General features: G+C 36.3%; 2 protein-coding genes across 9 annotated transcripts in view; one reads left to right on the top strand and one right to left on the bottom strand.

Moving 5' to 3' along the window:
- ANKRD27 (ankyrin repeat domain 27) overlaps positions 1 to 22,164 on the top strand; it is a 49,987-nt gene that overhangs the window by 13,134 nt on the left and 14,689 nt on the right. For 6 of the 7 annotated variants that reach the window (XM_068693948.1, XM_068693944.1, XM_068693945.1 and 3 more), the window contains 18 exons: positions 3,259 to 3,389; positions 5,612 to 5,722; positions 6,793 to 6,949; positions 8,448 to 8,602; positions 8,914 to 8,973; positions 9,064 to 9,117; positions 9,202 to 9,267; positions 9,342 to 9,418; positions 9,794 to 9,915; positions 10,788 to 10,866; positions 11,699 to 11,831; positions 17,220 to 17,312; positions 18,095 to 18,222; positions 19,287 to 19,369; positions 20,144 to 20,259; positions 21,046 to 21,138; positions 21,535 to 21,732; positions 22,043 to 22,102. In XM_068693948.1, the coding sequence (XP_068550049.1) occupies positions 3,288 to 3,389; positions 5,612 to 5,722; positions 6,793 to 6,949; positions 8,448 to 8,602; positions 8,914 to 8,973; positions 9,064 to 9,117; positions 9,202 to 9,267; positions 9,342 to 9,418; positions 9,794 to 9,915; positions 10,788 to 10,866; positions 11,699 to 11,831; positions 17,220 to 17,312; positions 18,095 to 18,222; positions 19,287 to 19,369; positions 20,144 to 20,259; positions 21,046 to 21,138; positions 21,535 to 21,732; positions 22,043 to 22,102 (1,887 nt within the window). In that variant the 5' untranslated portion in view covers positions 3,259 to 3,287. Of the gene's footprint in view, positions 1 to 488; positions 546 to 3,258; positions 3,390 to 5,611; positions 5,723 to 6,792; positions 6,950 to 8,447; positions 8,603 to 8,913; positions 8,974 to 9,063; positions 9,118 to 9,201; positions 9,268 to 9,341; positions 9,419 to 9,793; positions 9,916 to 10,787; positions 10,867 to 11,698; positions 11,832 to 17,219; positions 17,313 to 18,094; positions 18,223 to 19,286; positions 19,370 to 20,143; positions 20,260 to 21,045; positions 21,139 to 21,534; positions 21,733 to 22,042; positions 22,103 to 22,164 lie in introns of those variants that run through there. The other variant, XM_068693947.1, reaches the window with a different exon arrangement.
- The window catches only part of PDCD5 (programmed cell death 5), a 38,186-nt gene continuing 21,296 nt past the window's right edge, over positions 5,275 to 22,164 (bottom strand). The window contains exons 6-7 of one of the 2 annotated variants that reach the window (XM_068693974.1): positions 6,607 to 6,709; positions 5,275 to 5,354 (exon numbers count right to left, since the gene is read on the bottom strand). In XM_068693974.1, coding sequence (XP_068550075.1) covers positions 5,290 to 5,354; positions 6,607 to 6,709 — 168 coding nt within the window. In that variant the 3' untranslated portion in view covers positions 5,275 to 5,289. Of the gene's footprint in view, positions 5,355 to 6,481; positions 6,710 to 22,164 lie in introns of those variants that run through there. The other variant, XM_068693973.1, reaches the window with a different exon arrangement.

Raw genomic sequence — 22,164 nt, 5'->3', positions numbered from 1 at the left:
TCTTCAGGTCTCTAAGTCTCTTAAGTTGAAGACTCTAGTCTCTTTTTTTTTTCAGGTGCAGGTGATGACTTAAGAGCTTTGTGAATCAAATAATTAGTTTCATAAGAGCAGGCTTTTCTCTGGGAGTTTCTCCACCCCTCAATATATCTCTTCCACCTGTTTTGTCAAGGTGTTAAATGTTGATCTTAATTTCTTCTTAGACAAAGCTTCTTCCTGTTTTTTGATAATGAGGTACAGGTTTCTAGATAAGGGAAGTTTATAGAAAGTGTTCATCTTTCCCCTTTTCTGCTATGGGAAGAACTCCTTGGACTTAAAGATCCATTAAACTGAAAAACTGGCATTATAGCTACTGCGATTGGAAGCACTTGCACGGTTTTGCTTCTGCAGTCTGATACTCAGTTGCTTTTTTGTGTCAATGTGCTCTTCCGTCATCTCCTCTGCTGCCCAGTGCATGGCATCCAAATCGTCTTTTTTCCCTGTGTAGAAGGTCTTGGCAGTCTCATCTACCACTTGACCAGATACTGAACATGAATTCACCAGTAAAGGTAGGTGAAGATGTGTTAGTGGGCTAACTATGTTAATAAAAGCTTGAGTTAGAAAGCTTGAGAGCATGTAATCCAGCCTTCTAGCCTCACTATATCCAGATCACCTTTAGTAGAGGTTTGTCCAGCAGGTTCTTAAAGATTTACCATATCAGAGACTTGATTGCTTAGCAAAGCTATCTAAAACATGTTCACCTTCTTTTGAAAGGTGTTCCTGATCTGTAATCTGAGTCTCTTTACTTAGAGCTAAATAAAGAGACTGAAGAAACAGCTAAGGCCTGTTTCTTCAGATATGTTAAGAAAAAACTCTTATCTGCAGATATGGAAAAAAAAAGTTCTTTACTGAGACCTTGATGCACCTGGGGATTTTTTTAACCTATTTCATGCAGTTTCTTCACCATAAGGAACATGTCTCAGATCCTGCTTCCAAGGCATCTTGCCTTTCTTGCTTAAGATTCTTCAGTCAGTTCCATCTCCCTTGAAGTGTAGCACCCAAAAAAGAGCACAGGATTCTGAAGTAAGTCTTGTCACAGTAGACTATTTTGTGGGCTGTGCGTGTGTTTATACAGCCCTTTGCAGTGTTCAACTTGTTTGTAAGAAGTTGATGCTGATTCATGTTTGGACTCCAACCTGTAGTCATTTATGGCCTGTTGCCTAGCCTGTTGTTCAGATAAATGTTTTCCATAGCTGATGAGTACTGCTTAGTGAAGTCTGTCTTATCACACACCTGTGGAGTATCAGTGCTGAGATGTCTGTGTTCCTGCAGCAGACCTGCTGCTGTGCTGCATTGCCTTTCTTTCTTCCCACACCGCTGGTCTAGGAACTTGCCTTGCAGCTGCCTGATGGAAGTGTTTACAGCAATCAGCTGTGGAATTGCTAGAGATAATACTGTTGACCCATGCGCTGCAATAGGACAGACCTTGTATGAAGCTGTACTTTTACAGGGCTGGATGTCTTTTACTTGCTGAACTTAGCTAGTCTTCTGAAGGTGTCAAAGGATAATCCTTTTCTCTCCAATCCTCTAAGTAAACTTCAAAGCTGTGTTCCAAAATGGTTTTGGGACTGCTAACTTAATATTCTTCCACAGAAGCTCTTACTGTTATTATTTTTTGAAAGTGGATGAACTATTTTGTTTAGAACTTCACAGGAAAACTTTGCTTGAGGCAGTTATCTGTCACTGCCAGACTTCAGTGGTTCATACTGTGGTTATTCAGGCTGTAACTGCTGATAACTTCACAGTGGAAATTGCATGCAGGCTTATCTGATCACGTTTGTGTTGAGTTCTCTTTGTGCATAATTATAAGGAACCTTCAGACTGTATGTAGATCAGTTAACAGACTGTGCATCAGGTAGCAGCACAGCTGAAACTGAAAGATTACAACCAATCCCACAGATTCTTAGATGTTTTTTTCTGCCCTATTAAACTGCCATGCAATGGTTTTGTGTCTCTTTCCTGATCTATGGAGAAGGATGTGGTTTTTGGTACAAGTGCAGCATGAGGTAGTCAATATTACAAACACAACAGAATAAGCATTAGAAGCTCACACTGAGCAAGTAACATGTGAAGTATAACTCTGTTGAAGAAAACAAGAAAATACTAATTGTCTAAGGATGACCTGCTCAAATTAAAGTTTTCTTGCTCTTCTCACCTATTCCTAGAACATACAGGTGAAATTGCAGGAGGAAATCATCCAATTTCTGTTCCTTGACTCCAGGGGGAAACATACAGACTACTTAAGCACTTGTAAACCTGTTAATCTCCATTCTTCTGAAGAAAATAATTTTGAAGTTAGTCCAGAAAAGTCCTATTAGGATTTTTCTTGCCCTTGTGTCTAGGACATAGTTTTTATTGAGAATTAAAATTGAGGAAGTAAACAAAGGGTTTAGTGCCTCTAGAAGTCATCTTTGTCCTGTGGCTCACCTGGTGGTAGCTCTTCCAGTGCCTAGATATTTGGTTTTCTGTCTCCAGGCACTTTTGCTTACTGTTCTGCCAGATTTTGTGTCAGACTCACTTCAGATCACTGAGACCTTTTTCATGGGAGTGGAATTGCCCACAAACATCTGTTTTCATGGTGTCTTTTAAATTACGACTTGGATATTCATATTTTCTTGTTGTACTTTTTTCCTATAAGTTCCCCTGAAAAGTTGAATATTCATTTTACACAAATTCCTTTTATGCTGTCTGGGTGTCTCATTGATCTGTGTGAGTCAGTAATCCTCACGTAGGTAAGTCTTATGACTGAAATGAGCTTATTGTGGAAGCATCAGTGTCCTGTGATGCAGTCTAATCTGCTACAAAGGAGCAGTCAATTCAATTGAGGGTTGTTTTTCAAATTCAATTCTGGGTTGTTTTAGAAATTAGCAGTACAAGTTTCCTAGTGTATCAAAGTGGTAATAATGTAGATCTAAACTACTGTAAGCTTTGTCTAAACATATCACATGTTGTTACTTTTCTTTCCTGAAAGGGGTAAGAAAACATTACAAGGATAGCTGTGTAAAAGGAAATTTTTGTGAAAACTTCTTTCCTAATAACTTATGTGTGACTGTAGTTACATTCATGTTAAGCATGCCATGCACAGTCCATATTAAGACCTGAAACTGCTTTTTTTCTGTTTGGACAAGGAATCAAACTGCTCATGTGGTATTTCTGTATATTGTACTTTCACAGATACCGTGTATGATGTATTAACCATTCTCTATATGCCATTCTTTTAAGAAAATTTCCTTGGAATATCTGAAGTCCATATGGCTATGTATGATGAAGATATCTTGAAAAATCCCTTTTATTTGGCCATTCAGAAGCGTCGTCCTGATCTCTGTACTAAAGTTGCAGAGCTCCATGGTATTGTAAGTATACAGTGTATTTGAAAGTTGCTTAATAAATAGTAGTGATACGCATTTAAATCATGTCTCCTAAGACTCATAAATGATCAGTGCAAGCCTACCTGCTAACGACATGCTTATGGACCTCCCAATAAATGCATGGTAGTAAAAGATGGAAGAGTGTACTGTTTCTAAACTTCACACAAAACTATTTTTCTTTGATATGAACAGAGTTGCGTGTCCTTCTACTTGCTTGTAAAGCTTAAGGTAAGATTGACCACCTGAAATTGTTAGTGGACAGACAATCGCTTGTTTTTGACAGCATTTCACATAGCAAAACAAAGCTAACAAACTGAGCTGGAATAAAAAAAAAAATGCAGTCCTTTAAGAAGCTTGATTTGAATATTCTGCAGTAAGTCTTGATCCAAATAACCCATTCCAAATGGAATATATATATATATATTTATATTTGGAATAAATATTATATATATATATATAAAATATGTATATAATAAATAATAAATATTATTTATTGCTACCCCCGTTTTATTGCTACAAGATTATAAATTTAAGTCTTAATTGGATAGGGCTTTCTCAATTTTTATTACCAAGGTGGTGTAGATTAGCAGAAATGCTAAAATCTGTTCACTGGTCTTGTCTGTATGCTGTTATCAAATATCCTTGACGTCCTTATCCTAATCTTATACTTAATTCTTTGTGTTAACTGTACTACAGGTTCGTATGAACTTGCTAGCTTTTAGTGGGTATGGCTATTGCAGTGTTCATATGTAGAACAAGCGTATTTCTATAAATACTTACTAAAATTGAATATAGTGATTTGTATAGGTTAAGAAGAATACAGGGGAATATGAACAATGAATGGTTGAGCACTTAACTTGTTAAGGCAAGAATCTGTCAAATATTTGCAGAACTCAGATGAGCAATTAATATTCAAAAATAGTCTCTGTTCTCAAGTCTGACCTCTTATGCTGGTGATTCTGGTACTGATAATGGCATTGTTGTACGTTGCTAGGATAAAAACATTTGTATTGAGTCATTGTCATTGAAGGAAAAAAAGTATCTTAGTTTAGGAGTAGAATTGTCTTGAAGACACTATTTCTGAAAGCATCCAAGTACAGGAAGAACGTTTGCTTCATGTTTGTTATCAGTGAGAGATCTTTACAGCGTGTATAATGTGTACCTTGTATTGAAGGGAACACCACTCTTCTGTTAGAGTACAGACTTCATGCTTCCTTCTCTTTTTTTCTAATTGCATTATACTTTCCTGTAATTAGAAAGTGCCCATCCAGTGCTATACTCCAAAGTACATAAGTTCCTCTGAGTGGAGAATAATGTGACTAAAAGAAAAATCCAAGACTGATTGGGTTAATAATAAGAATGTAGATTTTGCACTGAAGTCAAGAAGCTTAAGATAACATTAATTGCCAGCTAGTGGTAGTTATTTTGGTTACCTCAATAGACAATTGGTGAGTTCAGTCAGGCTCTATTATGAATAAATGCGTGTTACTATATTAAATCAGATGTGCATGTTACATTATGATTTAGTCATACTAAAGGTTAATGTGGCAAAAAGGACAAACTTTCAAAAAGGAATGAAGTTTTTAGTATCCTTTTGCGCTGTTCTGTGTATCAAAACAGTCTAGTTCTGATCTGGTTATGCCTGAAATATCACTAAGAAATAAATTGGCAGTACCAACAGGTTGTTCAGGTTGAAAACTAGACTTGTGTAGTGTATGCAAATGTTAAAATGTGTCTTGTGTGCTAATTAAGAATGTGTCCATCTGCCAATCTTTTAGTTACAGTAGGCCCAAGTTGTTTTTTAACTTAGGTTTATTCTTCATTCGGATAATATTTCCTTTTAGTTTGAAAATATATTGCAATTTTACTAGCTGCCATGTTTAGATCATTCAGATGACTGGTGCAGGTAACTTATGTGGGATTTCATCTCCTTGTTTGCTTCAGTTCCATCTGTTCTCATTCAGATAAGTCAAAAAATTAAACTTTGTTAGCTGTATGTCTAAGAATGGCTTTTCCTTTCTATTAAAAAAAAAAAAAAAACACCTGAAAACAGCTCTCAGTTGCCACACTTGCTGGTAAATGTGTATAAGCCAGATTTAACTGCATGCCTCTAAAGGAGTGTAAAAGGCAAAAGCGATTAGGGTTTAGCTGGTGATGTCTTGTATTTGTCTGAGTTGTTTTTTGTTTTTTTTTCTTTTTTTCCCCAGGTATTAGTTCCATGCAAAGGAAGCCTTTCAAGCAACCGTATTTCTACCTGCCAGTTTGAATCCTATGTTTTGAGGCCACTAGAGGAAAATTTTCAGACCTTAAATGGAAAGGTAGTTCTGTTATGATATCTAAATGTGGCTTGGGGACACTCCAGGAAATGATTTGCTGCAGTTGTGACTGACAGTGTGAACTAATGGTTACAGGAGTTAGTGAGGAATTGTAGCTAACTTGCAAAAGAAGTATGCTGCCCATCTAAGCTGGTTCTAAGGTTTACATTGCTTTCTAGCAAAAGCTGTGTCTTGGCATGTACACAAGAGTAGTTGTCCTATTTAGATGGTGTTGCTGCCTCTCGCTTTCAGCTTACTACTTTTTCAAGCTTGTCTGTGTTTTTTAGCAATTCAATCTTTGTGAACAAAATGGGTCATCCCCACTTGTGGCTGTTAGGAATTTTATTGCGAGGCAGAAAGACCATTATTACTAAGATAACTAAGTGATCTTTAGCTTTCAGGCAAATAGTAGCTTGCCTATATTGTACGCAGATTCAGGCTCACTAATGCTTAAGACAATTTGGATGGTATTGAGTTGTATCTGAGGCCTGATTGATTAATTCAATAAATAGAGTAGAGACTTATTCTAAAGACAAGGCATGATAACCAATGCTAGCACTGCATATGCTTTTAATGAATTTTTTTCACTTGTCATTTTTGCAATAGTCTGATTTTGCACTGGTTTGCAAGCAGTCATCTAGATCTTCCTACTGTGTAGATATTCACACTGGAATTGCTTTAGAAGATAAGCATGAAAAACGTAGACAAAGATATATGGTATTTTTCTGAAGCTGGGCTCTAGACTTCAAATATAAGTTGTTTTTTGTTTCCTTTCTACTAAAAGTGCTTTAAAAATCTGCAAATAGTCACTTTAGTTTGTAGGATGTCTGAAACCTCTTGTAATAGTGAGGTTGTAAGGAAAATGGATGTAAGCAAGGTTAAGCTACCTGTTGCAGGCTGAAGGAATTCCAGCTTCTGTCTACACAGCATGAGAATACAAAAAAATCTCAAATCTGTGGCTTTCTTGTCTTGCAAGATCCTCTTCTTTCCCTGAAAATATAATTAGGCAATGCAGAAATGAGTAATTATGATTTTTTTTCAGGAGCTTTACACTATCTTTTTTTTTGTTTCAGGAGATCTTCATACAAGGAAACCTCATCGTTTTAGGAACTGGTTTTAGTCACCATATCTCAGTCCCTGTACTTTTTGAAGAAACATTTTACAATGAAAAAGAAGAGAGCTTTAGTATTTTGTGCATAGCTCATCCACTGGAAAAAACAGAAAGCTCAGGTATGTATTGAAGTGATGTCTTGTTTGCATGGTGAATAAATTAGTGTCTTTGTTTAATACATTTTCTTCATTCTGAAAAAGGCTGACTTGGTTGAAAGCTCCCAGTATTTACTAATGTGCTGATGTGGATGCTGGTATGTTGGTGGAAAGACATATGAAGTTGCTGCCAGCCATACTTAAGTCTACACATCCCGGTCTCCACAGTTTAAAAAAAAAAAAAGTGGAAAACCTGATCCAGCTGGTTTTTTTTTGCAGTGTTGACTGTGTAGTGTTGACTAATTAAAAGTAGTATTTAATCTCTTAAACGTGACATCTGTTTTCAGATGTAAGGTGGATGCACAAGACTAGATTGAAATAAACTTTCACAGTCACTGTAGTGTTTAAATGTTGTATTGCATAGCTACAAAGTAGTGCATCTGGTGACTGTGTCTCCCCATTATGTTGAATGTGTTACTTTTTGGCCTAACATTGAAAATCCTCTTGATGAGGCTGGAACACTATTTCCAAAGTCATTAAAGTTTTGAATGTATTAGGGTTTCATTGTGAAATTTTATAACAAATCTATGTTAGCTAATTAAAAGTAACTGAAGCTACTTAAAACACACTTCTGAAATATAAGGATGTGATCTTAATACATAATGTCCATTTGAAATGAATAACGACAAAGTGAAGTGATGCCAGACAAGTGTGAAAACAGTACTGTGAGGGAAGTATTAAAGTTATTCTAGAGAAAATACCTGGAATACATATAGACTCAAACTGTAAATATTAATGCATGTATAAAAATATTCTTGTGGAGTTCCTTTTTTGACTATTTAGTGTAGTTGTATAGCGGTCTTTCAGAAATGAGGTAATTTGTAATATTAAAGTAGTTTGAAATGAATGAGAGCTAAGCATGTTATTAGCTAGCCTTTGGTTGCAAATGAAGGGTTTGCCTAGAGAAATTTTTTGTGGAAAAAAAAAACCACAAAAAACAAAACACATGAATTTGAAGTGAGGGATCCAGTTGTGTTATTCAGAAGGAAAGGGGATTTGGTTTAATGTTTACATGGAGCGATTTTGCCCTCCCATTCAGAGAAAAGCTTTCAGAAAAGAACAGGTTATGTAAAAATCCAAGATGGGTTTTTTACAGCTTGCTTAGAACACACTGACTTCCTGCATGGGTATTCAGTCAATACGTTGCTGTGCTTTTCTTTCAGGCCTGGGCAATGCCGGTTGAGTTGTGTATGTAGCAATAAATTACCACACAGCAAAAAAGCGCGCAAAATCAATTTTAGGTATTCCGAACCAATGCTTGATGTAAAAGGCAAAAGAGCCAGCTCTAAATGTGGTTATTTAATTGCATTAAGTTCTCTTAGTTAACTGAAGGTGTTGTTTTTAAAAGTATGTTAAGTTGAATTAATGTTTCATTGCACACAAGTTGGCTAGATATCTAGGGACAGAAAGTACTTTACCATGCTTACATATTCAATGAGTTAACTCTTGGGTTTTGTTTTAGGTGAATCTACAGCTTCATCAAATTCCTATTCTCTTAAAAATATTGAAGATGTTAGAGAATCCTTGGGAAGGCACTGTGAGAGATTTGATAAATACATAGCATCTTTCTACCGAACATTTAAAGAACATGAAAGGAAAAATCTCCGCCACTACATAGTCAGTATCTAGTTGCTCAATGTTTAATTTACTAAACATAATTCCTGTCACTGCTTTAGGTATCTTTGTCCTGAGATTTTCTGTGTCAATCTTCCAGACTTGTGGGAAAGGTGGGAAGAGAGAAAATTTGTAATTACAAATTACATCTTAACTGTCTGGTTAAGGCAGTTGTTCTAGCTAAAAATCTTATCTTACTGTAGTTGATACTGTACACTTCTAAAGCAGGAGAAATTTCCTTTTTTTGCTTACTTATGCTCTGTTGCTTCAAGTCAGATTAACCCAAATCTAAAAGCCTTTTTTTTCCTCCTCAGGATTCTGTCAATGCGCTTTATACCAAATGTCTCCAGCATCTTTTAAGAGATTCACACTTGGTAAATACTTCATTTAATGCACAGTACATGGTGTTATGTAAGCAATCAACTGTCTAACTTTTGCCATTTTTTGTGGCTTTTTTTTTTTAGAAGATGCTTGTAAAGCAAGAAGAGCAGATGAATATGATTAAACAAGCAGTTGAAGTAAGCTTCTGAAATTAAGGGAAATAATTGGCAAACTATTTTAACTGTTCCTTTCATGCTTAAACTACTGTTTTTTCCCCACAGATGTATATCCACCATGCTATTTATGATCTAGTCTTTAAATACGTGGGGACTATTGAGGCAAGTGAGGTGAGTTTCTTTGCTAAAGATTAGTTACATTAATTCAATGCATTTTAAAAACCTGTTGCCTTTCTGTTGATCAGGATGCTGCTTTCAACAAAATCACGAGGAGCCTTCAAGACCTCCAGCAAAAAGACATTGGAGTAAAGCCTGAGTTCAGGTGAGAGATGAGTGGATTTTTGAGCAGCCACTGGGATCTTATCTTAAATAGGTCTTAGGCAGGCCAAAAAGTGTAATCCTTCAGACAATAGCAGACTTATTTTTCTATTCATTTGAAATAAAAAAAAAAATAAAGCTTTGCAATTCTTATTTTAATGCAGCTGTTGTGCTGATTTTTATCTCCTTTTCTTTTGTGTTCTTGTGCATGAAGTTGACTCTACAGGGTGCAAAAGTGCAAATGTACTTGGAGTGGGGATGGAAATTTTCTTAATGCCGTTTCTCATTTCAGCCCTGAATAAGATCAAACTTCTGGTTTTGGACATCCTGCATAGGAACCGTGATGTATGCTAACAATTTATTTCAAATTATTTCATAGTTTTAATATACCACGCGCAAAACGAGAACTGGGTCAGCTGAACAAATGTACTTCCCCTCAACAGAAGCTACTTTGCCTACGAAAAGTGGTGCAAATTATTATGCAGTCTCCTAGCCAAAGAGGTCAGTAAATAGTGAATAAATAATTGATTTTAAGCTTTATTTTTCGTAACTAGTATGCACAAAGCACTTTGGTATGTAAACAGCTGTTTGAATTAGTCTTGTGGGCTAACATTTAGATTGAGGTCTACTTCGCAGGTGTTCCAAAAAGCAAAACGGATGTGAGATAGATGCTTCTCCATGGTGTGAGATGAGATACTTGGTTAGGTGTGTGTTTTAGCTAGAGCATCTGAGAAGTTTGTACGTGTTAGGACACTTTTTCTCATGTAGAAGAAATGAAGGTGATCCTTTTTAATGATCTAGCAGCGATGCTCAGTGTTTGTCTGTGCTCTGTGATAATCTTGAAATCAATACTGTTGAGATGCATCTTCTGCAGTGTGCACTATTGAGGGGGTGGTCAGACAGGCTTTCCGTCTGTTGTATTCAAAGTGCCACTGAATTCACAGAAATCATTCTGTGATAGGCTTGCCTTTCTGTGATGGACCTCCTAATCTGATATTTATTTCATCAAGCCTGGAAAGAGAAGATACTACTCCATTTACCTCTAGTAGTATTATCCTAAACTAGCGCTTCTTTGCAGCATCCTTTCCTGTCTTCAGGAAGACTCTTGGGATATGGAAAAGCATGTCAACTTAAAGGGTAGCATTTGTCATCACGAAATTTTGAGCTAGTGCTTTGTCTCCTCCTGTGTAGAAAGGAGGAAATGCTAATCAAATACTGCAACTGTATTTATTTTGGCTCCTGGCAGTCTATTTTGAAGGGAGATTGAGAACATACTTCTGAAAGGCTGCTTTGGTTACTTAATACACTCTCTACTAAGAGAGCTGATTCTTAATCTTAAGAGGCATGACTAATATATAATTTCTTTCTTTTAGTTAACGTGGAAGCTGTGTGTGCAGATGATCTTCTCTCTGTTTTGCTTTATTTACTTGTAAAAACAGAAATCCCAAACTGGTATGTAACTTCTTTGGCTATATATAGCTCAATTGTATTTTACATAACAGTGCTGTAGGGGCAAATGCTTCTGGATATTTAGTAACAACCTACCTAAAGTGTTAGAGGAGCTGCTGTAATGTTGTAAGCTATTTTTAGTAGGACAAACAGCAAAGATGTGTTAAATGTAATAGAATTAAGGGTCTCTCAGGAATTCTGGAAGTGCTTTCAGGAAGTGCTGTATGTTCTGATTCCCAGTCTAGAAAACAATTTTAATGGGAGGATCTTCCATTTACTTGATCTATGTATCCCATATAGACTTCATCTATGATGGAACTATAACCTTTATGCAAATTCTATGTGCCTGATACACTTTGTGTAGAGAAATAGTTTGAATGCTTAATTGCTTGCTTCTAGTTTATGTCCTTCTATTTATCTCACACCACTCCTAGGGAAAATCTTACCTAAACCTTTCATCTGTACCTGAACTGAGTTGTGTTGGTGTATCCCATATCTCAAATATTAGATTTTTTTTCCTTTAATATTTAGATATTTACACTGGTGCTTAAGATGCTTGAAACTTGTGATGTGCTCTCTTACCACTGTCCTTATCCCATCCTTCACGTACTTTATATCTAATTCTTAAATTTTTATTGGACAGTTAAAAGTAGTAGTGCTCTAATCCATTCACAAAGCTCAAAACAGCTATGGTTTTGCTAGCCTAACAATTTCTTTAGAAGCTTTTTCTTAACCTGCATTTACTGTCTGCCTGCACTGCCTAAGATGAGTTGTATTAAAGTATGTCTTGCTATAGTGACATCTTATCTTTAGGGGCTTTAACTTTTTATTTCAGGATGGCCAACTTGAGTTACATCAAGAACTTCAGGCTTTGCAGTTCAGTGAAGGATGAATTAGGATACTGTCTAACCTCAATTGAGGCTGCAATAGAATATATACGACAAGGCAACCTCTCTGACAGAACAACAGTAAGCTACTCTTAAAGACTGTTAAATGTGATTTTTGATAAGCTTGTTGGACTGCACCACTGTAGGGGTAAATTGGCCAAAAGAAGCAAACAGCTAATATGAGCTCCTTTTTTTCCCCACTTTAAGGAATTGGTTAGGAGGCAACTATACCTGAAGCAGAATCTAAAATATTTGAATGAAGTCCTAGTCCTGTAGCAACACTTGTTCGCTGTCTACTCCTAGAGGAAGTAGTTAAATGTTAAGTTTGCCTCTTCATATGATCAGAAAAAAATGACAGACCTACTTTCAATAGCTGAATTTTCAACAAGCTTTTAATACCTCCTGTAGTTGTGGTTGTGAAAGCAATGCAGTACATCAGAGTAGGCATAGCTCGAGCTTACACACACTTTTTTTAATTTTAAAAAACCTGGCTAGCAGAATGGAGATTGCAGTGTAATGTAAAATTAGTAAATATTAATAGTGTCTAAATACCAAGTGTTTGCAGTGTAGATTACTCTGCACCAAGTTGATAGTTTAATGGGAGCGCAGGACTATGATATTAGGTGGTGCTTGAAGGTCAAGTTTGGCTCTTAGGGTTTCTAACGTAGCAGGGTTAGGAAGCTTGTGGATGCATAAGTTATTTGCTCCTGGGCAGCTAGACCTTCTGTTAATCAGGTCAAATCCCTGCAGGCCAATCAAGGATGATACTGATGTGACTTTAGAAACTTTTGTAATCTAAAAAGTTTTCTAAAAGTAATCTGAGAACCTAAAAGTTTTTGTAATCTAATTTATTTATTAAAGGAATCCAGTCTTAACTACTCATATAAAAAAAAACTACTATTGCAAAACTAGATTTTTGTGACCTGATGTGGAAATCAAAAGGAGTGAACTCAGAATTGGAATTAATTCAATATGTCTGTCTGCCCAACTGTGAAGCAGGGGCTGGCAACGGCTCAGTGTGCAGTGCTTGGGATGGGACAACATGGGACATAATCTTTAAAGAAAAAACACTTGTCATTTTAGTCTTTTGCTGGTGTGGGTTTTGTTCTCTTCTGGAATCTTTCCATTAACTTGTAATGCATGAGTTTTTGTACACAAAAAAAGGCACTTTTTGTGTGTAAAGAGACCGTAGTATTTCTTGTTTGTATGGTATTGAATTCTGATTAAGAAAAATATATGTTGGTTGAAAAGGAAAACCTGCCAGTCAACTTTGCTTCCTGCAGTCACTTGGCTGTCATTAATTATCAATGTACAAATAGCAATGCTGATGGTCTGGATGGAGAATTGAAGCCAAAGTAGAACTGTCTTCCACAAAAACATGAGCAAGTTGGAGAAAATAAACTACTTCCTGTGAAACGCCTGGTCTTATCCTTCTTTACATGGCTGAGGATAGCATTCCTAAAAACTAGGATTGCCGTCTGACTATAGCTTCTTGATAAATGCTGCTGCCAAGTAAAATGGACTTATTTCTCTGGGAGGTGTTTGTCTTGAAATATGAGAGATGAAATATCTCTGTGCAGTTGACATAAGGGCAGTCTCATGCTGCTGTCTACCTGCTCTTATGAACAATAGAGTAGTGCAATGTTTTCCTCCATATCTCAGCTGGAAGAGCTCCAGTCTTGGGGTGCTAGTTTACTGCTCTCTACTTTCAGTGAGTGTATAGGGAACAAACAACGTGAAAGGCAGAGTAAAGGAGGGGAGTTCCCGGGTGTGGCTTGAAGATTAGATGGAAAAACAGCAGAACCCTGAAGACAAGGAAACGAGCGACCCTTTGCTCTCTAACACAGATGAAAAGGAAAGAGCTGCACTACCCTTTTCACTGGTGTAAATAGAAAGGGAGAAGGTGGCAGGCAATGAGGAGACAAACTAGGTAGCAGGTAGCTCCTTGACAGAAAGTGGGAAAGGGGAGTGAGGAGGGGGGAGAACACGGCAGGAACTTCTGATGGAATTGCTGTCCCTTCAGGGACTTACTAGTTGAGATACATCCTACTTCCTTTATTATATAGTAAAAGAGCTGCTTTGACCTTCAAGGGGCAGCAGTTGTCAGGTTGATGTCCCATGGCTTCTGTCTCCAGGTTGTGCTCAAAGGGGTTGTGGGATCTGAGCAGGAACATTGCTGTGCCCTTGGCCTTCATTACAGCCCCTCATGTGGCTACATTTAATTTCATAGATGGCTTCAGATGGAGCTTCTGGCCACTGATGAATGCTTTTTTCCAATCCCTAAAGAAGCTAACTAACTACAGAAGGAGAACTCTGCAGGGAACTAATGTACCCTGTGGGATAATGGGCATATCACCTTCATGAAGTAAGCACTTGAAAATGTGCTGAATTCCTTTACCCAAGATGATATGAATCTTGGAAAGACATTTTGGGTGGGGGTCAAGAGGAGGAGAGAAGTGTGTAACTGATGGCACAAGAGAACTCCATGTTATTTTCTGGTGCTTGTCAATTGCCAAATTTATTTAATGGGGTTCCAGTTAATGAGTATTGGATCCTTGTTAAATTTCTATGCACAGCTAATATGTAGCAAGACCTACCTCAGAAGGTTGAGGCAGGGAGCTGGTAAGAGCCATGCACTAGAAAATCAGTAGTATTTAGATTTTTTGCATAGAAAAAAGCTGTAGGTGGCCATGAAGTTGGAACTGAAGAAGTGCACATAGGAAAGATCAGGAGAGGAAGACTAACAAGCCAAGGATAATAAAGTTTTTGAGATGAGGAGTGGGAGATCCTTTTTGCAAGTCCTGAATTACCTGTAGAAATCATCTTGGATTAGGTCTGTGTGTAGATATACCCTTATAGGTACAAATCTTTTTTCTATTTATAGAAAATAGTGTTAGATAAAAAGCTCATTAATATTTGGCTGTATATCCAAATCTAGGTGATCAGATTTAAAATCTGTTGTACCAGAAAAAGTCCCATTCTAAGCAAATCCTTATGTAACTCCTGTAGTTGAAGTAAAGCAGTTACAAGCAATGTTGTCTTTGAAGGCCTTATTTTGCTTGATATTTTGACCAATATCTGATTCTTCTGCCATTCCTTTTATTCCCACCTTCTTACTATTTTTAAGATACAAGGTTTCACCTGAGATGGACTTTTTCCTGATTCATGTAATAAAGACTTTCTCTCTGTGTAAGGATTGCTGTCTTAAATGGCGCTCTGAATTTTTTCACACTGGGGACATTTTTAGTATAAAATACACTGTGGAAGGGAGGATATTAAAAGTACACTAAGTTTTACTGGTTGTTTGGATTCTGAGGGGGGGAAATGCAAAACATGGGAGCAGCTCATGAAGTTCTGATGAGAGTTTTCAGAAACTGACATCTGTAGTAAAGCTTTAACATTTTTTCTAGTCAATAAAAATTTTTGATCAAATATTTCTTCCTAATCACACTGAAGAACCTATCTAAGGAGATCACCACTCACACGCCTTGTAATTCTGGAAAGACAATGTATAGATAGCTTTCGCTGAAGTACTTAGGTTTGAAAAATCAGTGAATGTAATCACCTTCATGCATCTAAATACAAAACCAGTAAAAATAATTTCAGATCAGCTAACAACTTATTCTTCGTAATAAGATAAGGTATGTGCTAATGTTTTTTCACCCTTCAGTACAAGGAAAAAAGTGTTTCTTAGGTTAGCATAAATAGCCCAATATAGCATGCCCCTACCTAAATAGTTTATGCTTTAAAAACTGTCAGTTCAATTATAAGGGAAGAAGAGCTTATAAGCATACAACCACATGGCTGTGTAGATGTGTTAGGAATGTACAAGCTGACTTGACTAGTGAATTTACAAAGAGACTTTTATGAAAGAGATCTTAATGTTGTGATAGGGAACAGATCTATATTATTCTGTTTGTAGCTGCTCAGTTTCTACTGTGATCTTGGATAATTTTCTATTCTAAAATCTCTGTATGAATATTTGAAGTACTGAAAGAAATTCTGTTTACAGACAATTTACCATGAAGTACAGATCTCAGCTATTATCTCTGTAGACCTCACAAACGCATTTCTAACAGCATTATTGGCTTTAACAGTGGAGGGCTTTTTAGTCAGTTTTACAAGAGACATCTGTGCTGATTTTTGAAATTCCTTAATGAAATTTCTAGAAAATCTTAACTCTTCATTTTCGGTGTCCAAGTGATCTTGTTTAGTTGCAGTTCACTAGTTTCTGAATGTTCATGCTGACTTGCTACTCATGTTAAGAGCTCAATCAGACATTATATCTGGTATTTACTGCAGAAGCCATGGCATAGATCTTAAACTATCAAAGTTGATCTGATAATTGTGTGTTCATTCTTAACTGCAGTGATCTTCAGTTTGGTGGATGCTGGGAGTCTTGCCAGTTTTAGGGGGTTAGTTGATTGTAGTCGACCATTGCCTGTGGTTGGCAATGAATGCCATTTCTTTGGTTATATTTGGGTGATGACTACGTGCCAGTGTCTTCATCTATGAGAAGAAAAGTGTTTTCTTTGGATTAAGGTTTTATTTCATGTCATGTTCAATGCTGCCATTTCAAAATCTTACTTGAGAATTTTCTACTGTTTTTGGAAGCATATACGTGTATATTCTTCTAAAGTATATCTTCAGATTTCTTAGAAAATAGGAGCTGCCACTGTGAGGGTTGAACTACATGTCTGCTTAGATGAATCTGCAGTTTTCAAGAGACTGGTAGGAAACGCAATACGAGTGAGTCTGATGCAGAGTAATACTTCACGTGGCATAACCTTTTATTTTCTAGTAACCAGCAGAGAGTTCATGAGTGTCTTTGAGTCAGAGTTGCAACTGGGTCATCCTGTTTAGTGGCCACCAGTAGGCATGCCTTACATTAATTTGTCTAATGGCTTTTTGACTCCATTTATACTTTTGACATTGGCAGCACCCATGTCAGTGAGTTCCATAGCAAGAGAACTTTGTCTTCTCTCTTGCTTTTCCCTGTTCCTTTCCCAAACCTAACGTGATGATTTCGTTGGGTGTCACAGTTTTTTGCGGAACAGCGAGTAATCATTCTTTCTTTGTTTTCTTCAGACTTTCTGTGATTTTATAGACTACTGTTGCACAGTCAAATCTTTTCCAGAGTGAAGAAACCTTATTTGTGTTCACGAGAAAGCTTGTCTACAGTTCTTAAAAAAAAAGGCAACAGTTCTTGTTGCCTTTGTCTTTTCTAGTTGCCTAGTTAGCTCATGGAGAGTTACAGTAAAGGAATATTCTAGTGAACATCCATTTATTTTTTCTTTGGACAGCAGTTGTGCAATCCTTTAAGCCTTAGAAATAGAATCCTAAATGTGAAACTGACTAATAGTTAAAAAGTGGTTAATGGATGATGTATGTTTTTAAAAACTAATAATGTTGTTAAGCTACTTCATTTTTACTTGCATGTGAGTATGTATCTATTTATTTTACCTTCAGGAATCTGACAGACTGTGTGACAAGCTGCTTTTAAGACAAAAGATGAACTTGTTGTCCCAGATGTCTGCTACCCCAATAGATTGCTTATTTAAGGTAAATAATGGTGGCATTATGTATGTACTACTTATTTCATGTTTGTATACCATCCTTTCTGATTTTCTGAAATCGAATGCAGTGTTAATTATGTTAGTACTACAAAATATACATGTATATTAGTAGCTGTTAAAAGTGTATTTGTGTTTCTGTGCCAAAACATTACCAAGTTAAAACAGTTTCATGGATTTCAATGCCTAAGAAATTTGGACTCAGATGAGGATGAAATGCTACTGCTGTTGGTGTTGATCAGCCCATTTAAAGCACACATTGCTGCTTGTCACTCACTACTTTCAGTGCTTAAAATTAAAGAGGTTGCTAAAATAATTTAAATGCAGTCACCTGACAGCTGCTTCATATTATATGCTAATCTCACATTGTCATTCTAAAGGAATTTTGCCTATACAAGGAAATAAAGCAGAACTTCTAATTATGTGTGTTTGCAGCTTATGGCTAGAGACTTAGTAATTGTATAGAAATGTTTTTTGCAAAGGGGGAGCTCAATTTTGTGACTGAGTCTAAAGAGAATAATGGGAATTGTTTTAATTTTTTTTTTTTTTTTTCTAGAAAGTGAAGTATGCCAAGAACAGATTCTTTTTAGTACTGAATGCCTGTTAGGGGTTTTGTGCTGTGACATTGTTAATTTCTGCTTTCTAATGCTTGAATACATGTCTTTAATAATCAGTTCCTTTGGTTTTGTGTTTTAGTAAATTACTTTTTTTTTTTTTTTAATTCTTTTTATATCGGTTCCTCATTCTCTCTCTTTCCTTGTCATTTTGTAGCATATTGCTTCAGGTAATCAGGAGGAAGTGGAGCGATTACTAAGTCAAGGTGACAGTGACAAGGACACCGTACAAAAAATGTGTCATCCACTTTGTTACTGTGACAAATGCGAGAAGCTAGTTTCTGGGTAAGCACTTTTCATCTCTGCAAATACAGGAAAAGCTATGTACATGTGTTAATCTAAGATTTCCTTTAGAAAGTATGCTGTTTTCAGTTTCAGAGGATGTTGGGAACACTTCAGAATATAAGAGAGATCATACATTCATATGGTTTGAAAAAGCAGAAGAAATATTAGGAGGGTACTGAATACCTTGGAACCAGGCAAATTTTGTGATGGAGGCTGTATGTTGTGGTGGTTTTACCGTGCTGGGCAGCTAAACACCACAACCACTCTCTCACTCCCCCTCCTTAGATGAGGAGGGGGAGAAGTAAAGCAAAGAACAACTCACGGGTTGAGATAAGGATAATTTAATTAAAGGGAAATAATAATAATAATTAAAGAAAGATTATTATGAACTAAACAATTTAACTAAAGGGAAATAAAAAGGGAAAGGGGAAAAGGGAGGGGGAAAGGGAAAAAAAAAAAAAGGAGGAAAACAAACAAAATAAATGAAGGCTATGTGGAAGTGTAGAGGAAAGAAATTACTCTCTACTTCCCACAAATGAGCAATGATTGACCATGTCCTTGAAGCAGGGCCTCAACGCACGTAGCCAGTGTTCGGGAGGAGGACCGACGTTTTCATGAGAGCCCACCCCTCCCCTCTTCTTCCTGTTTCCACCTTTTATTGCTGAGTGTGACATCATATGGTATGGAATATCCCTTTGGTTGGTTTAGGTCAGCTGCGCTGGTGATGTTTCTCTTCTCACTTTTTGCCCACCCCCTAGGGAGGGTTAGAGAGAGGCCCGATGCTGTGCCAGCACTGCTTAGCAGTAGACACAACACTGGTGTGATAACACTGCTGTTCCAGCTACATATGTCTTTGGATGAGTGTAGTGTAGAAAGTTTCTTCTCTTGAGACTAACTTACACATCATGGAGAAAAACACTTTCAACAAATATAAAGCTCTGTATAGAATAATTTGTCAGTGTGTAAAGCTCTGTATAGAATAATTTGTCTCTTTATCTCCTCATTCCCCTGCTGCATAGATAACTGAGCTGCTTTTAAAACGTTTTACGTTTTAATCGTTTCAGAAAACTGAATGATCCTTCCATTATCACCCCATTTTCCCGAGATGACCGGGGATACACACCACTTCATATAGCTGCTATCTGTGGTGAGTATTGTTGGTTTTTTTCATTAATACCTTCTCTTCCTTATTATCTTTATCTTCATGTTAGCATCATTTCCAACATTGCATTATACAGTGATTTTTGCATTAAATTATTTTCTGCGTATTAGATGTGGGAACTGGTATCTTGGCCTACACTGAGGTTACTGAATTTTCTTTTAAGCTCAGTTTCTTATGAGTAGATTATTGTTTGTTTGCTGACTGTTTACTTTTGCCTTAGTGTTTACTACAGAAGTTTTTCAGCTGTGAAAAGAGTAAAAATGTATCATCAGAAAACAGTCTTGTTCTTTAAAGAACTGTCAGATTGAAGAATTAATAATTTCTAACTGCAGCTGACTATGCATGGGAGATCTGTACTATCTTCTGACTTGTAATGTTCACCATGCTATGGATGTTACATTTATTAGAAGATACATTAACTTTCTTTTTGATGTTTTTTTAACTACCTCCTTTCTTTTGTTTTCTTGAATCCCAACATGAGAATGCGTTGTGTGACATGACTTTATTTTCCATCCTTTTCTTACTCATAAGTTACAAATGTCATTTGCTTTTAGCTGGAGGTTCTTTTACAGAACACTGACCTTGAGCTCTGACCTTACTATGCAACAGGAAAAACAAATACCAAGGAAGTAGGAAGCAAATATATAGTATGTAGAAACATAGTATGCAAAATGCAGGATATTATGTTTGAATATGAAAAATAGCAATGTTCTTTTGCAAAGTTTACTTTTCTCTTTTAATGACTATATGTTTTTCAAGGGCAAACATCATTAGTGGATTTACTAGTCGCAAAAGGAGCCATTGTCAATGCTACAGATTACCATGGTTCAACTCCGCTTCACCTTGCCTGTCAGAAGGGATATCAAAATGTTACAGTAAGCACTAAAAGGCTTAGTTAGAAATAAAATCAAATACTTAACCTAAATAATAAATGTATGACTTTTACTAAGCTGTTCTACTGTTACTGTCACTTAGGCCTTCTGAAGTTTTACTTAGAATTGTATGTGTTGTCAGAATTGAGAATCTTTCAGCATCTTTATTTGCATATTTTATTTTTTCCTATATTAGAAGGTTTTCTGCCATTCATAATAACCAAGTAATTGGCAGGTATGTATGCCTGATAATTCATCTGTTTTATTAATACAAACCTCTGGTACATAGTACAAATGGAAAGCCTGTTAACTTTCTGCTCTTGATCAAGGCAAAAGAGCCACTGCAGTCATTGTGATTAATTAAATGACTTCAAATTGTTTTTAGGATAGACTGTGTTTGTTAATTATTGTATACTTGAATGTTGTATATCTAAGATCCTTGAATTACTATTGCTTAAATTAATTTATCTTCACTTCTGTAGGCTCTTAATATATAGGGTAAATTAGCACGTAGCATGTATGTTGTAGTGTTTGCTGCAGTAGGTGATTCATTTTGTCAATGACAACTTTGAATATGTAAGCAGCAGCTTTTATTTGGTTCTCAGGGTGGGGCAAAAACAGTGCTGTAATGCCAAGGGGGACTGTGTTACTATTTGAAGCAGGAGAAAAATATAGTTCTTCATGAAGTGGTTCATCATGCTAGAAATATAAAGGAATATACAGAGTAGCAATTGTTTGTCCATTAATTTTTTACTTACTTAGATATCTATTTTTCATTTGTCTTCTAAGCTTCTCTTATTGCACTACAAGGCAAGTATGGACGTTCAAGACAATAATGGAAATACTCCGCTTCATTTAGCCTGCACTTATGGTCATGAGGATGTAAGTAATTGTTTTGTGACAAACTAAATGGACATCCTAATGGAATGGAATTAAACTGTGATGCCAGTTTGCACTAAACTGTAAAAAAAAAAAAAAAAAAAAAAAAAAAAAAAAAAAAGAGAGATTGGGAGGGTAGCTATTTAATGCTGTAAATTCAGACTTTATTCAGTAGTTCATAACAATTTTTATTATGCATTCATATTAAAGATAGTATTATCGTGCAAATTTAGTTATTTGATTTTAACTTTTTTGTTAATGGCACTGAACCATAAAAGCCTATCTTTTAGGCAAAGGATTATATGAGTAGCTGTGAAAACAGCCTGTTTAGGATTGCCCATGTTACGTGAATTGAGAGATGATACTATATTTTATTGATGGCTTTCCTTTTTTTTCCAGTGTGTCAAAGCTTTAGTCTACTATGATGTTCGTTCCTGTAGATTAGATATTGGAAATGAAAAGGGAGATACTCCTCTCCATATAGCTGCTCGTTGGGGTTATCAAGGGATCATAGAAGTGCTTTTGCAAAATGGGGCAAATCCAGATATTCAAAACCGGATGAAAGAGACTTCCCTACAGTGTGCATTAAATTCCAAGGTACTCCTGTTTATCTTCCAGCTTGAGTTCTTTCTGATCAATTCCACAGGCATGTAGATGCTTACCTGTTAACAGGTTTTTGTGGTCTGGTATGAATAAAGTGAAAATGTATGCTTGCCTTTGAGGAAGAAGGGTCATATTTTAAATCTTATAGCATGAATGCAGTCTCTCTATACTATAGACCATAACATTGTAAACTGGTACTTTTAATTTGCTCAGTGATAATCTGTTACTAGTATTAAGTTGTCAGCTAATTTGTGTTTCCGTCAGTGGAGTTACATTGGTTTTCTTTATTAATATTTTTATGCAGATTTTGTCACTGATGGAATTAAACTATATAACGTTTGAAAGGGGACAGAGTGCTTCTGAGGTAACAACCAGTACAAGTTGCTCATTTTTTTTGCTTGTGCTTAACATGCTTAATCTGATAAT

This window comes from Anas acuta, chromosome 10, assembly GCF_963932015.1.
Source record: "Anas acuta chromosome 10, bAnaAcu1.1, whole genome shotgun sequence".
Lineage (NCBI taxonomy): Eukaryota > Metazoa > Chordata > Aves > Anseriformes > Anatidae > Anas > Anas acuta.
Note: the sequence above shows the minus strand (reverse complement) of the source record. Positions and strands in the feature narration are given on the sequence as shown.